The 22315-nt window shown below is 50.7% G+C and overlaps 2 protein-coding genes across 2 annotated transcripts; both read left to right on the forward strand.

The window, feature by feature from the left end:
- Positions 1–2400: 2400 nt before the first annotated feature.
- Positions 2401–8818, forward strand: PtA15_15A393 (uncharacterized protein; the record flags this gene model as incomplete). Its single annotated transcript, XM_053163595.1, has 13 exons — positions 2401–2642; positions 4293–4356; positions 4430–4516; positions 4629–4682; positions 4789–4887; positions 4968–5101; positions 5266–6262; positions 6434–7376; positions 7462–7678; positions 7760–7890; positions 7985–8201; positions 8294–8578; positions 8680–8818. The coding sequence occupies 13 exons, from the start codon at positions 2401–2403 to the stop codon at positions 8816–8818; spliced, it is 3609 nt and encodes a 1202-aa protein (XP_053027555.1).
- A 3652-nt stretch (positions 8819–12470) lies between these two features.
- On the forward strand, positions 12471–14012 carry PtA15_15A395 (uncharacterized protein; the record flags this gene model as incomplete). Its single annotated transcript, XM_053163596.1, has 1 exon — positions 12471–14012. The coding sequence occupies one exon, from the start codon at positions 12471–12473 to the stop codon at positions 14010–14012; it is 1542 nt and encodes a 513-aa protein (XP_053027556.1).
- Positions 14013–22315: the final 8303 nt, after the last annotated feature.

Here is a 22315-nt window from a genome sequence, read left to right on the forward strand (position 1 = left end):
TCCGGATCCTTTACGACGCACCGAGTTTCTTCGAATAGGTGTAGCCAGCGAGACAAAGACTGCCAAGAGACCGAAAGACTGAGAAACCTACAAATCTCCACCAAACTGATCCCCTGGCGTGCCATCCGGACCATGGCGATCTTGGTTGACGGGTTGTATGGTTGGAAAACCATTGGATTGGTCGTGGAGGCGGCGTTGTTGAGTCGAAATCGTGACACGGAAGCCGGAACGGTAGGGGGGAGGGCAATTTAGGCTGTTGACCAACCTGGATGTCGCCATCCCCACAGCTGGGTATTGATGACGTCACCATTCCTATGCTGTGGGCGGCACAGGCAGAATCCTTCAGCTTAAACTTGTGCTGTGCCCAATAACCACATAACTTTACCGCTTGAACTTCTTCGCGAAGTCCAAGCAATAAGCAAAAGACAATCCTTTTCCTTGTTTTGTCTATTGTTCTTCAGTTAGCCTGTTCTTATCCCACCTACATCTTCATCTCATTGTGGTATGCTCTCAACTTCTTCTTTCATTAAAAAAACCTATCACTTGATATCTTTTCCAACTTTTATTTGTCTTATTTCTGGCTCTAGTCTCAGTAATAAATCCTTTGTTTCATCAGCTGTGTATCAGCTGGACAGAAATGATGATAATTTGGGCTAGGGCTGGACCCCGGGGACGGGGTCAACGGGTATTCCCGGCTATCCAACACAACGGGTCGGGGGCCAGCAGGGTTTTTTTTCTAAAAACACCCGCCAGGCATTCTTGGGTATAAAAGTCGGGGTACTCCGCCAATCTCACGGGGACCAACGGGTAATTGAACTGGTGATGGTTGTGGTTTGCTGGTACCACACTTAGAAGGACTGTGATCAAAGCAACAAGCCTTGTATTTGAAATTAGCCAGAATAGTGCCTTGATCAAGTCTGATTCTGAGTTTGTCAGACAAGAATGAGAGGTTGTTTTCTATGTAGCCCATCTTGATACGATGATTGAGTATCATTACACATGAAATGGGCTGGAGAGACCGGGTACCAGCAGATATACCCTGTATCCGCCGGGAATATCCGCGGGTACCCTCTGGGTAAAAATACCCGCGTATACCCGTGTACCCAACACTGATATTCCGCTTGGGTATTCCCAACGGGTATCACCACGGCTGGGCTGGAGGCTCTTGGGTATCACCCGGGGTCCAGCCCTAATTTGGGCCCAGCTAAAACTGAGGACCTCCTGCATAAATTCCAGAATCTGAGGAGATGGTTGGGAGATTGGGGTAGCTATTGGGTAGATATTGGACAGATGGTGGGTAGCTAGAGCTGGCATGCTATCACCTGTAATCAAGGTCTGATCTTCACTTGGTTTTATCCCAACACCCTTGCTTGAGCAGGTGGACATACACCAGCCCCCCATGCACACCTGCTCACCAAGAGGAATTCCTCTTGTTGGGCTGGTTTGCTTACATAAGGGAACCTGATTTCAGGTTCTCTTATTAGAATTTAGGACGGTTCACGTAGGGATTTTTTAACCCTGCTGATGTTATAAATCAGCAAGCCTTCCCAGCCAAATTGGCTGGGACCGTGGGATAAACTTTATTTTGGTCTTGCTGATTTCGGCCCTACGTGAACCGTCCTATTTAAGTGGCCATGGGCGTGGGGGCAGGTCACTGCAAAAAAAACTGTCTCAACTGTGAGCAGTTGACATGTGATAACTCTGAGGAAGCTTGTGGTGTTACACCAGCCTTACTCAAGGTTTGAAATTGACTCAACCCAAGCTTCAATGCACAGTGACTGTGCCAACAAAGGCACTTGTGCATTCAGGTGGAGCTACAATGGCAGCTTGGCTTGACTCTGAGTATCCTGCCAGCAAGTTTTTTTTGCAGTGCGCGTGGTGTAGTGAAGTTCGGGGGTCTGTAGATCTCGACGGCAACTGTATCCTGCAAAAATATAAGATTCGGGTCCTTCGTGCGCGACAGGGCCCGCACCGCCGCACGGGCGGCTGCCAAATTCGAAACTCGCCCCGCTCAGTGCATGCAATATCATCATCAGAGCTTTTCTCTCTTCCGTTCAATACAATCGTCCGATTGAACTGGAATGGTCAGTCCCAAGCTTATTCTCCTCCTGAACCTGAACATAAGCTGACATCCACCTTCGATGTATCTCCGACATACAGTCCCTACCACGCATCGTTTCCCAAGTTGTCATACTCGGTTCGCAGATTCTGGGAAAAGCATTTGTTGAAGCATACAGACAGGCAGCACGAAGTCAGTGATATGCTTTCAACCTCTTGAAAAAAAAAAAAAACAGATTGCTTACGCTGAGGCTATGGTTGGCGGTCGAATACTTAGATGCTCGTTCTGGAACTTCACATGCCGCAAGTGGTGGCGAACGGGGAGGGGCGAATTTGGGCACCATGGCTGGAGATGGCTCGGTGATTACTCGGAAACATAAGATGACCGTTGACGAAGCATGCCAGATTTTGAACATCAAGAATGTACCGTTCTCCGAGGGCCCCAGCCAACCCGTAGTTTCCGAAGAACTGGCCAACATGCTCAAAGCATATGAACGAATGTACCAAACAAACGAGAAGACAAGCAAATATCTGTTGAGCAAGGTCGTTAGGGCAAAGGACCGGATCTCCGCTGAAGTCGAATTGTCTCAAACTCCAAAACCTCAACCTTGACAGGCCTAACCAGCAATGGATAACTTTAATACCATATGATATCTGGCCATCTTCGGTGTCGCATACATTTTCGTTACTATCTTCCGGCGCGGTATCGTTACTTCCTTTCTTTTCTAGTCACATGTACCGTAACTACATAGATCTTTTTTTTCTCCAAACATCAGATCAAGTAACGTGCTCCACCCTTGATGTCTATGTTTGGCTTAACGGGAGAAAAAAGTTGTCATCCATCCCAACTTATCAGTGAAATTGTCCCCTGCCCAACCCATTTGAGCTAATTGTACTCTACCGGCCCACTGGAATCCACCCAGGGTCCCCAAATCAACGGCTACACAACTCTTCAGTCTCCGAACCCGCGCTCTCGAGTCTAGATCTGTGTCCTCAGTAGCTTTGCTAACTACTCGCAAACATGGTCACGTGGTCGTCTGTTTTCCGTGTTGAGATGAGACCCGACAAACTGGGGCTCAAGAAAGCCCAGTGGTATGTTTGAGCAATCCAACCACGCGGACCAGTGCAAGCGGAAGCGGCAAGCCCCAGAGGGCGTACCAATTACTCTCAGCACTTCAAAAGACCATTATGGCAATACCACTAGATCACCATATCTCAAGGTTTTGCTTGTTGGTTTATGTTGATCCAGTTTTTCTCTCGTGGAGAGTTCACTTGACGTCACTCGCGGGTCATTGAACTAGATATAAGAAGTCATGGTCGGAGACAGTCAACTCTCGGCCACTGCTAGCAAACTCCCTGCTTATTTTTTCCCACTCTTACCACTCTTTTTGTCGGTTAAATGAAAGAAAACTCACAGTCAAAAGTATGAATTCAGCCTAATTTCTACGATGCTCTGGATCCAAAAATATTTAGAGCGTCATGTCTAATCCGGACTAGAAAAGTGGCTCCATCAGGATGCAACAAGATGGACTTACCAACTGGGCGCATTGTACTTCTGGCCTACAAGTCTGGGCTCTAATCGACGCTATGGCAGGTTAAGCAAGTGAGAAACCGCACTAATGCATGTAGACTCAGAGTATGAGTACATAAGCCAACAATCTTGTAATCTTCAAGTGGCATTTGTGTTTATTTAAATAAATACTTGGACCCATTCCTCTCCAAGAGCTTGTTGTTCTCATATTCATGTTGTACACACACACGTAAGAGCAAAGAATGTTAAGGTTTACAACTGATACATCATGTTCTGAAACATGAGTGTATCAAGGATTGGAACAAACACGGCTTTGAAGAGATTCCGCCTGCATGTCTACGCAAGGTACCGTTGATCTGATGTATCTCAGCTGGTTTAGACTGATCACTAGATCTAAGCCAGGTGGGCACCATTTCTCTGCTTTTCCAGGGTTTTCCCTGTCTCATCATATACAGAGACGCGTGGCTTTGGCTCGTGGCCGGCACGCGTTGCCCGGAAGGTCTCTTGAACTACAATTCTTTCCCCATGGGAGAGTCGAGGAGTTGTACAGCCCCTGTACATATTTATTTACAAATTGTGGACTGAAGAACTGCAAAATATTGTTCATATTCTGGCCAAACGCGTCGTCGTTGTACCCAGAGCGCGTCGTCTGCAGTCAGCCGGACGCTTTCTTCCCTCATCCGCTCTGACCGTGTTCGTCCAGCCTGTCCGCCGAATCCGCTCCCGAGGTGCTGCTGACAATCCCTCCGTCTCCAGCCCGGCTGACCGTTGCTACCCCCAGGAAAGCTCCGCGCTTGAGCCAGGCTCGCTGCGATTGTCAGCTTCTCCTGTCGCGAGTAGACTGTCGATTTTCCTCGGCCGGTGTGCGCGACTGACTCGCTGCCCGTACACGTTGTCGTCGACGATGGCTGGCAACAACTCTCCTTCGTGAATGACTAGATGTTTTCGATCGGCCTTGCATGTCCATAGATAGACCCATAGATCCTTCGAACCTCACCTCCCCTGCCACTCACATTGACGATAACGACCAGGCTTGTAGAAGCTGCCCACGATCCTCCACGCTGCTGCCTCAGACACGAACTGCTCACGACTTGTTCACAAACTCACAATCTTCTTTCTCCCCAACAAAACACACCCACCAATCCTCCTGGGCCGCTTTCTTGTGTTTCTTTTCTTCTTCTCTTTCTTCTTCAGCCCAGGCTTCCTCCACCTGCATCCATCTCGTATCCGTTCAGCGACCGAACACATTGACCGTTTCTCGTAAAATAATACCCGATCTGAACCGCTTGGGTCTTACTGTGAGTCTGATATTTCACCGTGCGTGTTTTCCTTGGGCTGTGTTGACAACTGTCCCTCGGCAGATATCTTACCAGTTAAGCTCTTGCGGCTTCATCGAGTGGTTCTCAAGACCGTCACTCGTACAGCGGGCCTTGAGCACAACCATACCCTGGATCAAGAGTGCCGTGCGCTGAATCTAGGAAACTTACGAGACGTCCAGGAGGAAAACATTGCGTCTGCCAGAAGGTCATGGCCCAACCCTTACCGGATTGGCTCAAGCCAGTCACCCTCCGATATCAAGACTCCGATCAACTCACCACGGGCCTAGTAGAATTACCGATCACCTACAGCGGGCCGTCGATCCCGCTGGCATGGCCCTACACCTCGGTTGCCGACAGCCCTCTCACTGCCTCCCCCGCGGCTACCTCGGTGCCCCAGGTGGTTAAATTTCTTGATGGGAGCGGGCCCTTCACAGTCCTTGGCGATGTGATTCTCACTGCCCCGATCCCGGCACAAACTGCCTCGGCGGTAATCAGCTCAGCGCCATCGCCTGCCGCAACTAATGTCCCTGCCGCCCCGATCCCATCAGTAATTCTTGTCACCACTGTTGTCGTCGCTCCACCGAACCCCAACACCACCACTACCCAGACCTCGCCCGGCAACTCAAACAGTCCAGCGTATAATCCGCTTGCGCTGGGCTTCGTCTTGTTGCTTGCCATTCTCATCATCCTCATCTTAGCCGCAACCATCATCCTCCTCAGACGCCAACGGAGACGTCGAAAACATGTGGGTATCGTTGACAGGTACGACGCTACTCCGCAAGAAATCCACTATGAGTTCAACTCCCGTCTCTATCCCCAGCACCATCATGGCAGTCAAACCCAGGCTCATTATTTACGCCACTCTCATGAGCACGACACGCCTGTCGTAACTCGTGAACATGAGCACGCCTGCCTGGATGCTGACAGGAAGGAAAAGGAGATGCCAGCCTTGCAAACCGAGTTTCTCCTTACTCCTCAACGCCAGCCTGCCCCGGCTGGTAGCAAGTGGACGCGATGGAAGAAGTTGGTCCCAAAGATTTTCGCAGGGAAGAATCATCACCCAGCCCATCCTGAATACACCCAGCCCCTGCCAAAAACCACTCCGATCTATGTCAACCCGTATCACGACCCTTCCGTGAATACTGGCACCGGGGAACGTGTATCCAGATGGCGCATGGCTTGCGACTCGCTCTCCTCCTCCGCTCTCAGACTTCCTTCAACTATCACGAGCTACAGGAACGAGCTCCCTGTGAAGAAGGACCTGTTTGAGCAAGAAACCCCAGTCAAGGACCAAGGGCCTCCCAATGATCCCAAATCAGCCATCTCCGCAATCCAGCGCGGTGAAGCCAAGCTCGTCTTCAGCTACAACCAATCATCGACCGTGTCCGGACCGGCTGGCAAGCCGCAAAGCCGAGCCTACCACGCCTTGAAGGAGTCGCCCCCGGCGAGCCCCCTCAAGGCCAAGTCGATGGAAGCCGTCTACTCATTGCTTGAGCTCACTAGCCCCCGTCACGCGGGGACTAAGCCGGCAGCACTCAAGCAGAAGAAGTCGATCATCCCCCCCGGCTTATTCAAATCGCAGGGCCACCCATCTCGCTCGTTCGGGACTCGGACGAAGTCTAGTCGGGGGAGCGGCAAAGGGAGCAACCAGAAAAGATATTCCGATGCCTCTCCACCCCTGCTGGTCGCCGAATGTGAGGATGAAGGATCGGCTAGCGAGGTGACTGATCCAGGGGATTCTCCCCTAGATTTCATCACTATCCCCTTGCGCAGCCCACCCAGATGTCGGAGAGGCACGCCTTCATCCTCAGCGGCTATCACCGGCATAGATAACTCAATCGACTCCATCGGCTGCCCGCGTTCGTTACCTCCCTCAAGCCCAAGTGTTCCCTTACCGTCCTCGGCCAAGAGAGTCAGGCCCAAGAAAAACAGTCTCCCCGCGTTCCCTCAGCCTCCCATCCTGAGCCAAATGAGCACCACTCACTCTGCCGACGATCTCGCTCCAGTCCTCAGACGAGTGCCTTGCTCAAGTAGCCCGGCTCTCTTACCCTCGCTCCCGATCACCCGACCACTCGTTCCAAAGAAACGAAACGATAGTTCGCCCTCGAAAAGTCCCAGTCATCCTCGATCTCGCATGAATAGTCACAGTCCTATCATTGGATCTAGCTTGGATGCCGACTCAGGCCACGAAGTGCACAGGTATGATAGAACAGGCGCCTCGAAAGATGGGGTGATGCCATCTTCGTCATCGAATGAGTGCCCGGATTATCCTCAGGACCCTTCCGTGTTCACCTCTGACGTCGTCCCGCTCTCCAATCCTGGGGGGCCTAATCCGACAAAGACTGGCAGTCAGGAGACTCACAATTCTTCTGCAACCGAGGAAGACATCGTCTTTCATGGTTACGTCGGCTCAGGCTCGATTGGCAATACGGGTGGAGTGAGTGAACTGGGGATTCTAGAGACCAGTAGTGCGTATGATTCTGATTATCTCAAGGGGTCCATTGTGGGGAGAAGGCTTACCTGTCATTTTCTTTGGAACTTCTTAATTATCAGTGCATGCAGCAGACCAGTCACTGGGCCCGGAAATCGAAACAGACGGCGGATTCCCTAGATCAGTCCATCAATACTCGGCGGGGAAATCGCGCGAGGAGTCGATGCAACTGATTGATGGCGACGAGTTTTCGTACACATCGGCCGATCTGTTCTATGTGAAGCCGCAGGCTGGACACCCTTCGGGCAGTCGATGGGATGACCGAAGCCACGATCCCAGGTACGACTACTACATATCCACTTCTTTTTTCTGATTGGGGATCACTAACTCTCCTTGGGTCTTGCCTCCTCAAATTTAAAGCCCCCCGAAATATCAGCCTTTGAAAGCCCACCCTTCTACCTCCAAGTCCTATCTGAAAGACATCACTGAAGAATCGAGCAGCAGGATTTCGTACGGGAACGAGAGGCGGCTAGGAGTTGTATCCAAGAATTGTAAGAACTGATCATTTTTTGCTACAGCCGCTAAGAATCTCCGAAAACCTAATGTTGCATATTTGTTTATCCAAAAAAAAAAAACCCTGCCTAGTCACCGAGAGTGATCGACGCAACGAACGAGTGAACGAGCTCCGAAACAGCCATAGATCACAGCTGTCAGCTCGAGTCCCTTCAAGCATTTATTCGACCGATCCCGGCGAGATCGCCCGGCGGGCCAGTCGTAGAAGCGTATCGAGCTCAGTTCTCGGAAGTATTTTCTCGCTCGGAAAGGGTCGTCGATGTGTTTCTTACCCCGCTGGACTCCTCAAGTCAGTTATCTCTCTCTCTCTCTCGGACAGTGGACCCCTTCATATGAATGCTTTCAAGATGCGAGAATGACTCATGATCTGTGGAACGATAGTGATGGAGAGTCGGGCAGGAACATCGATATCGAGCCGATCTTGAACGACGCCCGATCCCCACTCCAGCGGATCGCGGAGAAGGGCCGCCACCCTGCGGGCTCGAGCGAGGACGCCGCGGCGGGGGAAGCCGATGAAGCCGAGCACGGGAGGGTGTATAGGAAGCGGTCTTCGGGGGAGGACGAGCGCTCGGAAGGGGAAGACGACGAGGAGGCCGACGAGAGCTGCAGGCTGCTGTTCGCCCGCCCCGCGCTGAGCTCCCGGTGTTCCAGAGCTACCCTTGGACAGTATGCCAACCCCCTTTTCTCCCTCGCGTTGGCCATTGGGTCCTTGTGCTGATGTCCACACCCCTTGCGTCTCCGCTCTTCCCCTTCCCCCTCTCCAAAAGACGCTTGGTTTCGATCAGAACAACCGAGCAGGCGCCGGACACCAGCAGCTATCATGCCCCCGTTCACAATTCCTCGGCCGTCCTAAGTGACCAAGCCAACCGATCTCACGGAAGCTCCACCAACCATTCTTTGCTGTAGTCTTTGTTGTGCATACATCTTGTTACTCTAGCCTGAAGTCCAAACTTTCTTCTTTTTGCTCATCTTTTCATTCTTGTGTCGCCCCATGTCCCGATCCCCCACACGCCCCATTTTCCGGCCCCCGCCTTGTTGTTTCCCGCATCCCACATGTGAATCGAAAGTAATATTTATTAGCAGTTGGGTCAACCAACCACGGTACTCGTGTCTCCATTGATCATAGAAGTCTTTTGCATCTCTGAAAGAAAAGAAAAAAATACATATTGAAACGGATTGCAAGAAAGCAGAAAGGAAGATGCTGAAGCCGTTGGCATATGGCAGGGAGACCTGTGGAGAGAAGCCAGGGGCAGAGCAATAAGTGCAGACACTTCTCCCAGCCCAAAAGCGCCCCAACTCAACGAGTGGTATGTTCCGGAGAGTGGGTTTGAGTTATGAGGCTTGGACCACGCAGCGGTTGAAGAAGACTGACACCAAGCTTCGCTGTTGATTTCAATCTATCTCTATGTGACGTTATATATGTGTATTTATGTGAGCCCCCGACGCGGCCCTCTTCTATGAAAATAAATACAAACCAAAGAAACGGAGTTTTTTTTCTTCAGGATCAAGAAACCAGCATGTATAGGCAACTTTTTTTTCCCCCGCGCACTCTCTCACAAGATCGACCACACATTTCAGAGCAGGAGTGATTGGAGCGTAGCCTCGGCTTCGATGACCTACACAAAAACGGACCGAGTCAGAGAGAAGGCGGCGAGAAGAAGGGAGGGGGGAGGGGAGCTCAACTTGGATAGCCTGGTGCAGCTCGAGATGTCTCCTGGCGGCCTGGAGCCAATCCCTGGCCAAGACCTTCGGCCAGCCGTCGAGGGAGTTGAGGAGTCTGGCGGCCTGGTCGAGGTCTTTGCGGTCGAGGAGGGAGTTGACCTGGGTGAGGACCGAGATCGGGTCCTGCGAGGTGGGGGAGGAGTGGTCGGGGACGAGGTGGGTGAAGAAGAGACGGCTGAGGATGTGCGAGGTGATGTATGAGAGCAGGCCGCCCTGGACGGGCAACAGACTCGCGGACTGGATCCTGGGGAAGACCGAGCTCTTGAACCAGAGGGTGAGGCCGGCCAGGCTCTCTACGCCGGCATCGATGGCTTGGGCGGGCATGCTCTCGAGCGCGACGGCGATCACGTCCGGCGGGGTCTTCTGGTCGTCGTTGTCGGCGGCGGTGGCGGTGGCGGTGGCGGTGGCGGTCTTGGCGGCGCGCTGGCAGATGCGCTGGAGGGCGCGGGCCTCGTGGTCCAGGGGGACCTTGGCGTGGTTCTCGAAGGCCGCGGCGGAGATGGCCCGGACGGCGTTCCAGAGCTGGTTGATGCGCAGATGGTCCTCGAGATAGTCCTCGTTGTCGAGCGTGAGTCTGCCGAGCTGCTTCATGCACCCCTCGAGCTCGGCCAGCTTGCCCCACCTCCCCTCGCGCTCGAGCTCGACCTGGCTCTTGATCTCGCGCATCCAGCGCCGCTGCATCTCGAGTCCCTGGGCGATCACCTCGTGCTCGAGCCGTTCGTTGATGAGAGCCTGTTGGCTCTCGAGCTCCATGGCCAGCTTGGCCTCGAAGGCCTTGGCGAGCGTCGCGCGCTCCTGGTCGAAGGTCTGCTTCCAGCTCTCCTCCTGCTGGTCGAGGCGCTGGTGGAGCTCGCGCTCGGCGTCGAGGAGGATCTTGCCGTACTCCCTGGCCTGCGCCTCGAGCTGGCTCTGCAGCTGGGCCTGCTTCTCGGCCTTGATGGCCTCCAGCCTGCCCGCCAGATGCTTGAGGTCCTCCGAGGCGGCCGAGAGCACCCGGGGGGCGTCCTTCCCGCTCGGGTCTTTTCCCCGGACGAGCACGTCGGGATGGTCGCGCAGGAAGCCGGCCAGACTGTCGATGGACGAGGCCAGTTGGCCGAGGATCGGCTCTGAGCTCGAGAGCTTCTTGACGGTCGGCGCAAGCAGCGGCAAGGCTGGCGGGGGCGGGAGTGGCTCGGTGGATGGGTCGCGTGGGCGTGGGGCTGCGCCGAGATATCCCGGGGGCGGTTCATGTCCGATCGGGATTTCTCGGTTGTAGGTGGGCAGGCCGGGGGCTATGGGGACCTGGTCGCTGATCGGTATGCTGGCGGTGGTGGTGGTGGTGGTGGTGGTGGTGGTTTTGGGTGGGACAGGGCTGGGGGTGGGTAGGTTTTGGTTGGCCGGTTGGACGGCGGCCTCGGTTTTCGGTGTGATTTTCTCTGTGACGGGGGGTTGATCGGTGGTGGTGATGCCGGTGGCCGCCTTGATTTTGGTGATGGATTGGTCGGCGAGGTGGATGGTCCGCTTGGAGAGGTCGGCGAGCTGTTCGAGGTTTGACTCCTCGCAGAGGTTGAGCAGTGTTTCGCCGAGGGGTACTTGGTCCATGAAGAAGTCTCTGAACTTGTCGTTCTGGAATGATGCATAGATGCCTGTGTGGGGGGCGCGTGAGTGTGTGTGTGGGTGTGTGGGTGTGTGGGTGTGTGGGTGGATGACTGACCAGCGCCGTAGATGGCTCCGCCGAGGAGGGTTGTGGGCAGGACGAGTGTTCGGATGAGGCCCTTCTTCTTGGGGGGCTGGGCTGCAGCTGTGGCGTAGTTGAGCTGTCGGATGGGGGTTGGTTAGTTAGTTTGTTTGTTTCTGTTTCTGTTTCTGGTGGTATGTGGTTGTTTGTGGTACTGACTCTGTGTGTTGTTCGCAGGCGGCGGCTGAGTCTGAGCATGGTGGCTGTCGGTTGCAGGTGGCCGCTCTTTCTCTTCGGTTGGGTTGGGTGGTGTCATAAGCCTGGCACCCGGGGGTTTAGCCGGGGGGTCGGCCTCCTCCCGGGTGGTGTGCCCCGGGTGGTGTGCCCCGGGTGGTGTGCCCCGGGTGGTGTGCCCCGGGTGGTGTGCCCCGGGTGGTGTGCCCCGGGTGGTGTGCCCCGGGTGGTGTGCCTCGGGGGAGTGAGGTCATCGCCCCTCTTCGAGCAAAAATAATCATCATCATATGCTACTTTCTTCATCCGCAACTTCCTAAAACATCCCTCCCTCGACGACTGCAGCAGACCCACGCCATGAGCACCCTCCCCACCCGCCGCCCCCCCCCAGCAAGCAGCAGGATCACCCACTCCCTCAACCGACTCAGCCAGCCCGCCCAGCCATCCCCAATCAGCCACATCCTCCTCATCCGCCCATCCCGCCGCATCCGATGGCTCACCCTCCTCACCCTCCTCACCCTCCTCCTCCTCCTGCTCCTCTACCGGCCCCGGCTCACCCCCCACTACTCGGACGGCCTCCTCGCGCGGAAAAAGAGCGAGCCCATCCCCACCGTCTCGCGCGACGTGCTCGACGTGCTCGAAGAACTCGACCAGGACCAGCGCGACGACGAGCAGAAGGCGATCCAGGAGATGACCAGCAACAGCAACAACAACCCTGACCCTGACCCTGACCCTGGCCTGCCCCGCGTCACCGCCCTGCCCACCGACCATCGCCACTCCACCAAGAAACAGAGCTGTCCAGACCAGCTCGCTGCGCCCTGCCGCTTCCTCATCGCCGGATACATCGGCGAGCAGGAGACCAAGGCCCAGATCCACCTCCACCAGCTCGGCCTGCTCGCCCGGGCCCTCAACCGCACCCTCGTCCTCCCCCAGCTCAGCCAGAGCCGCATGGGCAGCTGTCTCGAACACCCCTTCGACCTGTACTACCGTCCAGACGCACTCTCCCGACTCGGCATCAGCACCCTCTCCCACGCCGCATTCACCCGCTGGGCCGCAGCGGCGCCAACAGACCAGCCCCCCTCCGCCAGGCTGCTCGCCATCATCGACCACAACCAGCTCCCATCCGCCCCCCCGCAGGGTAGCGTCTCCTACGACCACACCACCCCGGCCAGGGATACCCTCGCCTTCCTCGCCCAGGAGCGCCAGTTCTGTCTCCGAAACAACGCGCCGATCAACCCCAAACACCCCTCAAAACAACTCACCCTCAACTTCCAGCCCTTCCCCCCCCTCACCATCGTCTCCCCCCTGCGATGGCAGAAGTCGGCCGCCGGGCGGGACAAGTTCGCCAAGCTGATCATCGACTCGGCCCGCCAATCAGATGCCATCAGTCCTCCTCCTGCTCAGGCGAACAGGGATATGAGTCCTGACAAGCGGAGCCTTTTCACCGGTGGCTCTGAGCCCCCTCAAGAAGCAATCATCCCGGATGCGCTAGTGGTCAACTACGAGCTGCGATATCCGTTCCTCGATCCGAGCTCGACGACCAGCCAACTGCTTCTCCAGTATGGGAGCACGACACAGCCACCCGCAGCCGACCTGAAGCCCTTCGAGCACTTCCCATACGCCCCGGCGTGGGTCCAGCTGGCCGAATCACTGCTCGCCCAAGCACCCGCCCTCGTCGGCCTCCACTGGCGCCAGGAGAACATCCCCGTCCCGGACCTCCAGCGGTGCGCCTCCTCGCTCCTGCTCACCCTCGACTCGCTCAAGACGGCCTACCCGAGTCTGGAGGCCGTCTACCTCTCGACGGACTACCCGATCGAGCAAGCAGCCCCCGACGACCAGCATCCGAGCGGAGGGCGTGCCAGCAGCAGCGACCGAGAGGTCCAGGCGCACAGCGGCACGTTCTCCAAGTCGATCACCCAGGACCACCATCGCATGATGCGCGCCCTGCTGGCTCAGCCCGTCGCGCTCAGATGGCTCACCTTCAACGGCCTGCTCGACTCGCTCGATCTCGACCACGACCTGCTCGACAAGCTCCTCCAGCTCTCGGTCTTCAGCACGGCCAAGGAGACCGCCCGGCTGATGAAAGTCGCTCGCAAGGCCGACAGTGCTCAAGAGTGGAGCGATGGTCAACGGCCGGAGGAGGAGGACAAAGCGCACCGCAGGGAGGTCTCGAGACTAGTCAAGGACACGCTGCGATTGCGCGCCGGGCCGAGTGGAGGAGCAGGCGAGCCGGGGAAGCCGGTGGACATCGGGGTGGTCGCGATCGTCGAGAAGCTGCTCCTCGTCCGCGCCTCCGTCTTCCTCACCGGCGTCCCCGGCCAATGCTCCAAGCGCAGCTCGTTCACTAACCAGGTCGTCCTCCATCGCCAGCGCCTCATCGACCGCTCCTTCCTCGCCACCGGCGTGCTCACCGACTCCGATTATCCCGGAAACCCCAGCCCGAGCCTCCAGCGGTTCAACCTCGTCGAGTTCTGGGGCCCTTCCGAGTAGCCCTGCCCCCCCCCCCCCCCTTCTCTCGCATCGTTCTCGGGGTGTCCTTTCGGCCTTCTTCGTCCCCCTCTGTTGTCAGTCGTTGGTTTGGAGAATAAAACCCATCATGTATTTGTATCTGCACACACACCCCCAATAGTCTCCGCTAATCATGATTGTTTATGAAAAAAAAAAAATGGACTTGCGTGACATCGGGCTGCTTTGGTCTGGATTCGGTGGGTGGACAGTTGGGCGCTCGCTGGGGAGAGGCTTGCTATCCATCCCGAGCTGGTGGATAACCGAGTGGATGGTTATGCTAAAAGGATTGGAATTCGATTGGCCCTGTCATTTTTGGAAGAGCAGAGCAGTACAGTTTCAGTCAGGCTTCTCACAGTTGGGTGGCATGAGATCCTAGAGTAGCGTCATATGCTCTTGAACTAGATGTCAAGAAGTTGATATGTATCAATTTTTCGGCAATGTCGTCAGTAAGGCTTTGTTTGGAGCCGATATAAATATTGATATGATCATTGGTTAATTCAATGAAAACTACAAAATTCAACATCAAGCCTCCAAATATTTTTTCTAGGCAACCTACAATACTGGTCTCTTCAATTATGAAGTCAGATTCAACTGATTCAGCCATGTTCAGTACTGTAGTACCATTATATTGCTTTTGACCAAAACAAAGCAATATAATGGTATTATGGTGCTGAAGATGGCTGAATCAGTTAAATCTGACTTCATAGTTGATGAGACCAGTACTGTAGGTTTCCTACAAAAAAAAATTGGATTCTTTATGTTGAGTTTTGTATTTTTTATTGAATTTACAAATGATTATATCACCTATATTTATATTGGCTCCAAACGGGGCCTAAGTTCCAAGTGTCATAAAATTTATGAAACTGGCTGTATCTTTAGGCCCCATTTATAAACAAATATTTGAGTTTTATTTTGAAAGTATTTGAAAACAATTTTGAAACAAAAACAAAATCAAAATGAAAGATTTTTGATTTCAAAAATCTCTTGGGCAAGCTTCAAACAACAGGGTGCACATACAAACATTTGTGCATCCCTGACCGAGTAGCCTGCCGGAGTGGGTTGCACGGCAGGGGCAAGATAACTGTGACACGGGCCAGGACAGCTGGAATACAGCACCAGGACCGGAGCTTGAACCGGATGCTCCGCTGGCCCAGGAGGTTTCCTTGTGTGAGTACAATGTTCCTTGCTTGCCAAAGACCTTGGCAAGCAGGTCAGACTATGTACTGGCACCAGTTTGGACCGGTAGGTCCGACGAGTCCTCGGAGCGGCCTGTCCGAGCAGTTCTTGGACATGGCCATCACACATTGGCCCATCTGCTCGGACAGGCAAGTCCGACATCTTGTTGGACCGCCATATCCCAGAACTTGGTTGGCTAGAGGAGTCGTCGGACATGCCAGTCCGAGAATTGGTGGTATGTATATATTGTGTTTTGCTTATTGCTTGGACCTCGAGAGTGATTTCAAGTGGTAAAGTTATGGTGTTATTGGGCACAGCCCCAGTTTAATCTCAACCTTTCTGCCATACACAGCCCCGGGATGGTGATGTCATCTGGCGTTCTGTGGTTGGGTGGCAGTACCCTGCTGTGGTTGGCAGGCTGATCCCCCATCCGCCTTCCGCCGTTCACGATTCCCACTCGATTTCCCTCGACAACATTGCCTCCGCCCATTGATCCGGACCCTAGCTCCAATGGCTTTCCAATCGTATGCACCCGCCACCAAGATCGCCGTGGTTGGGATGAGCTTGGAGGCCTTCGCGAGTGTGCCTTTATCCAGCAAATGGGGTTCTTTGTGTGGATTGCTTGGTCTTCACAGGCAAGTACTCCTTATCTCTCCTATTCCCTGAAAATTACTGATTACTGATGAATTTTTATTTATTTGGGCAGCTTAAAGTTGAAACCTCATTCTGCAACAATGAACTCCTCCAATCGTATGCTAGGTTGCTACAAAGGAACCTGCAGCTTGGTTTGTTGTCAATCAAATCACTCTGTTTGAGCTTACTCGCCGCAATCTCAATGTACAGACTTGCAGCACTCACGGCAACCGCTGAAAAATTCAACGGCTGTAAATGTGAAAATTTCCTCGAATACGACTTGGTAAGTCAGATGAGATGTTCTGACTTTTCTTGGAGTGCCCAGCTGACTCAACATTTCAGCTCCCTTGTATGAATTGCTACCCAGATTCTAAATCAGTTCTGGTATGCAACAACATGACCTTCCACCGAGGCCAACGCGTGCAAGATCTTTGTGAAGACGGCTTTTGTACCTCCCACCGTACTGCCTGGAGTTGAATCCTATTGAGGTTGCATTTGCAGCAATCAAAAACAATCTCTGAGCATCTCAGGTCCTTAAAGAAGCCAATCCATTATGATCCTTTCCTATTCTGAAGCTCAGTTTACCCACCATATTCCATGTCTGCCTTGGCCAATATCCAATATGGCCTGTCCTGTTCTGATAACACATTTTCCTCCCTTTAGTCTTAATCATAATGCCTGTACTTTATTCATAAAACCTCAGAGCAGTCTTTGTATTGTGCAATGATGAAAGTTCACTTAGCTGCATTTTCACTTCAACAACCATCAACCAGAGGCAGAAGCTGCTACAAGTTGCTTGCATAAAAATGGGAGGACTTTGAATAGGTCCGTTATTGAGGAAGGAAGAGGAAAACAACCACTACTACAAAGATTTGGATTTTTCAAATTTCCTGCAACTGAGCAATGGAAACATCGGGTCAACCACACCTTGGGTTATATTCTTAGATCAGTAAATTTTGGGATTGGTTGCTTTGTTCTTGGTGAGAATGCTGACTATACTGTCTCAATTGACCGACAGTATCTTTTCAAATTGAAGGTAGTTGTCAAGCAACTTAATTTCTAGATCGACTACCAACAAACTTTCAGAATTGGGATTGAGGCTCTGGCTCAGGCGGGTAAAAGCTTTGTCAAGATTGGTTTTCTTTGCTTCGGAGAGCTTCTTGATTTTCAACTCGGCGGGGGGGTGCAAACGCCCACTCCTACCTGCCCTCAAACCTACAAGCCAAACAGTTCAGCTTGTTGGATTTGTAAAGAGAAAATCACCGGAGACTACTCACGACAGCATAGGCCTATTTTTGAACCATTGCAGGAGTCAAAGGTAATACATATATATCAACTAGGATTGGTTGGATTGATATTGTACACAGGCATCTTGGTATTGTGCTTGAAGTTTGACGGGTTGGCAGCAAAGATTTGAGGAATACCCACAAAAAAAGCGCTGGAATACTTCAAATGGCTGGATGAATAGGATGGAGCCTACCGAATGCCAGGACTGGGAAAAGCCTTCCTGGCTGCCTGCAGGGCGAAGTGCAAATGATCACGAGGATCTGTATTTCACAATTCAAGGCAAAAACCAAAAAAAGACAAATCACAGAATGCCATGATTCTGCACAGCAACCAGGACCATCCGTCCAAGCATTTTAAAAAACACAATATGTACCCATTTGCAACCTCCGCCGACCCCGAGCTTAACAAAGCCTCTCGAACTTTGGGAGGCGGGCCCTTTGGGCCCCCCCGAGCGTAGGCGTGAGGGAGGGACTTGTGTTAAGTTCGCGCCGACCCAGTACAGAAATTTGAATGGAGAGTAGTGGCCTGGCAACCATACAGGCGTACTGCCATTTCAAAAGTTCAATTCCTTGAATTTTGGATTTCTGAACTCTCAAACATCCCTCCCGGGTGTGTTTGAAGAGTTTTGAACCAATTTTGAAATGAAAAGAAATCAAAACGAAGTTGGTTTTGATTTCAAAACCATTTCAAAATAATCTCAAAATAATCTCAAAATAGCGTTTATAATTGGGGCCATGTAGCCATCAAACCTGATTAATGAGAAACATTTGGAGATGTTTATGTTTGTTGATGCATCATGAGTCAAGGTTTGTCACAATGAACCAGACTAACTTTCTATTGCGGGCACAACTGGTGCTTTCAGCATTTGCTTGTGGTGCCGATATAGACTTTCCTAGCTCAACAAGCTGCAAGAGCTGAACGGTGTGTAAGACTCAAGAAAGGGAATATTTTTGAAGAAGGTGAAGGGGGGGGGGGCTATCTAAGCTACGGTCTGACCCAGCTATTGTCTTTTCCGAGAAGCTTGGACACATTCACAAAATTTTATTTGGGGTAGATCCTGGCAGATCCCATATCTTTCATGTTTACTCCACGCTTAGTCTTGACAGGTGTCAGATGAGGCCCAAGGCTAAATCTAATCCCTGAGCCATCATTCTCCAGATGATGGACAGGGAGTAGACTTTTGGAAAAACAAAGCTCATATTTGGAACCGGAGAGGCTTTGTTACTCTCCCTGCCCCTCACCATGTAGTTAGGCTGCTGCCCTCTGCCCGAACGGAGGCACCGACCGAGCTCAGGACTGTTACACATGATGCAATCAAATGAGGACTGTGGGATATTTAAGCCCGAAGTCTATCTGGAAGCGGAAAATAAATCCATAACATGAAACAAAAAATTACTGAAATCATCCAAGCTTCTTGGAAAACACAATACATAAAATCTTTGTGTTCTTGGAATGAACTTAAATGTCCACCATGGTTGGCTGCTGGAGCCTCTATGAGACAGTTAAGAGGCCACTCTTGTACAAATATATACTAGTATTGTTATTTAACTCTGATGCTGTGTTATGAACTCAATTACTCAAACAAGCATACACAAAAATTTCTAACAGGTCTCTGCGAGATGATGCCTCATTTTGTTTAGTGTCAGTGAGCTGCAAAACCTGAACTGTCATTGACTAAAGAGGGGCAGAACATGAACTAGACCAAGTTGCAACATCTGATTTCAACACCAGTCATAACAGGAAGACCACTCACTTGATCATCATAAATTCCTCAGAATATATAAATCCTGTTCTTCAAACTCACTCTCTGATTCCCTAGAGAATTGTTAGGAATGATGCAAATGATGGCCAATCATTTTCTCCTTTTGGCTATTTGTGGAATGTTGCTGCCCTGTGAAGGGATGTACAACTTCTTTTGTGATTCCGCTGGGAAAACCAATCCGGGAAGGCCCTCTGGATCCTCTCATTGGATGCCTGAGTGCTCACTGACATCATCAAGTGAGAGACCAAGATCATCAAAATTTGAAGTCTGCCAGAGTGAAGATCAAACTGCACCGGATTTTCTTAGCCACAGCAGCACCATTAAAAAGCTGGAAGAGCTCCAAAATGCAGGTCATCATTTGCAGCTTGCTTCAACCAGCCATTTCCAGAATCAAAAATATACCACTAGTAGTGGAATAAATTGGGAAACCCAGGCCTCCAATTACCACCAAGAATCCTGTGTTTTGGCTTCAAGTTCTTCATTATCTTCAGGTGGTGAAAATGATAGAAAGCTCATAAATAATCCATTTTGGGACAGTCAGGATTCATCAGTTGCTACAAACTTGGGTTGTCATCTTACACTTGGAATTTCACCCCAGCAAACAGTAAAAATGGAGAATTTTTCTGGAGAAACAATTGCAAACCCCCAATCTGCAAATCAGGATAGAGCAAGAGATTTCCTGGGAAATTTTGGCCTTTCTCCATACACTGAAAATATAGCCCAAGAAAGCCCCCACCATTGCAGCAGATTTTCCTCCTCTGAAGGGCAAGATAAGGTGATGGTGGGAACCTCTATCCAAAACACAGATTATGGTGCTTCACATGGTCATTCCAAACCCATAAAGCATCACATAGAGAGCCCAGTATACAAGAAGCCTAAAATTCACAAACCTTTGCCAGAATCCAATTCAAAAAATCTGTTCCAAGGCCAAAAAGATTGTGCGGGTCTGAAGAATGAGAAATCAACAAGTAAATCCATTGAAAGAAGCACAAATCTGGCCAATTCAGTGGTAAAAAAAGAAAAATCTCCTGGGGAAATAGGGGATTCTGATACTAGAATTCAGAGAAGGATCTTTCAAGAAAAGGAAGGAAATCACCACCAAACTTCATCCAGCTCTCATGGTGGCTCCAAGCAGGGCAATGATGCTGATATCAAGCCAAAGTTGAAAGATCTACATTTTGGTCTAGATTTGGTTTTGATTGAACATCCATCTCCCAATGTTGAGCAGGGACTCCACAATTTTTTTTCTTCAAGACAAGTTACTGAAAACAGAAGAATTGTATTTGATGCAGAGGATGCTCCTCATTTCTTTCATCAAGTCAAGGGAATCTATCTGATGAGAGATTGTTCAAAATACAAAGTGGCTATGGAACCCATCAGGAAAAGGAACAATTTCAACGCCAAAAAACTGCTGAAACAATTTGAAACATTATGGGCTGATGAAGAGCTGTGGTTCAAATTTTGGGAAATCAAGACTGGTACCAATTTCAAACATGAAATAAATGATCAGGACTACAGAAGATTAATTCAAATATTTCTATTATATGTTGGAGCAATAGATGCTATTATTTCTCCATCACAAAATGATGTAAACTCAATCCAAAAGAAGCAATCACCTTTCAAGCATTCACTTGAGAGATTTTGGCAATTCAATGACATAATATCAAATGATCATGTAATGAAGATACAATTTCTCACTCATAAATCAGTCAAAAAATCAATCACTAAATTGACATGGTGGTTCTTAGATTTTTGGCTTCAGGAACCAGGGAGAATTGATCTGAGAGATCTATACCTCCAAGATCAGAAAGAAATCCAGTCAAAGAATAAAAGTGGCTTTAAACAATTCTTTAATTGCATTATTCAATCCTGCACTACTAATTTAAACCACCAATTAAAAAACAGTCCAAATTCTTTGAAATCCAATCAAGAATATCACCATCAGATTCTGCCCAGTTGCCATGGTATCTCCAAACATGGCGATTTGATGTATAGTTGAAAACAGATGCATGATGTAGATCTGATAGTGGTTGAAAATTAATCTTCAGTGGTCAAGAAAGAACTTTCATTGAAAGAAGAAGATTCATGTTTACTGCTGAAAAGCCTTCTGAGTTCTGTAATAGAAAACAAGAAGATATATTTTGTCAAAGGCAATTAAGTATCAAATCTGCCTAGGTAAAATGGAAGGAAAATGAAAAATGTAACCCAGTTAAACCTTGTACAAAAATTTATAGAATGTGGGCTAATCCAAAACTCTGGTTCAGATCTGAGAAAAGAGTACTGGTACCTTTTATGCAGCATTGCAGGTAATATGAAAGAAGAAACCCTCAGTTTGACACAACACCAAGGGTGAAAAATAACTACCCAAATTGATGTGAGCAAAATCCCACTCTCTACCAATTTAGCCAACGCAACACCCAGGGGTTCCAGAAATTTGGTGGAGACAAGGTCCAAACTTTGAGTTTTGTTTCATGAATATGCCCATTTATCACTTATAATGGGTGTGTCCAAATGGGGCCTTAGGAAAATAAATCCCTAATTTACAAGATGTCAGGAGGAAGATTATAACTAACTTTTTTGAGACCTTTAGGCGCATCTCCACTGCAGGTGCTAAAACGTGTTGCCCAATCTTTGAGCTTAGAGTAGCTGCCAATTAGGGCAGCTTGCTTTTGTGCAAGGTGTGGTTTTGATTTCAGTCCAGGGAGTACTTTCACACAGGATAGCACCCAAGAGGCAAATTCAAATATTTGATATGGGTTTGGAGCCCGCGGTGGCGCTGCTAAAGTGGTTTTGGGGTGCTATATTTGTAGAGACTGTAAAATGAAGATGCGTCTGGTGAGAGTCAAACTCACAACCTCAGCTATGCTGAGACACATACTAGTGTGCTGCCTTTACCAACTAGGCTACAGACACTTGTGGCTGCCAGCTGGGTTGTTGGGTGGTAGTGCTCATGGGTTGATCCAACAGCCCTCCATACTGTGGTGATACATCATGGTAGCAGACTAACAGACAATTCAACACCCCCCCTTGCTACATGATTGGAAGTGGGGATTGACCCCAATAGAGAGTGGGAATGAGACCCAGGAAAGATGATCAGCGTAGGGATTGAACCAGGCTTATAGGGGTTTGTGTGGTCTTACAAGTAAGCATTCACAAATTCATCAAGTCTCTATTGTAAGCAAGTAGGGCTCAGGTAGCTCTGGGCTCATAACCTGTAGAGACTGTAAAATGAAGATGTGTCTGGTGAGAGTCAAACTCACGACCTCAGCTATGCTGAGACACATACTAGAGTGCTGCCTTTACCAACTAGGCTACAGACGCTTGTGGCTGCCAGCTGGGTGGTTGGTTTGTAGTGCTCATGAGTTGATCCAACAGCCCTCCATACTGTGGTGATACATCATGGTAGCAGACTAACAGGCAATTCAAC

Source organism: Puccinia triticina, chromosome 15A, assembly GCF_026914185.1.
Source record: "Puccinia triticina chromosome 15A, complete sequence".
Lineage (NCBI taxonomy): Eukaryota > Fungi > Basidiomycota > Pucciniomycetes > Pucciniales > Pucciniaceae > Puccinia > Puccinia triticina.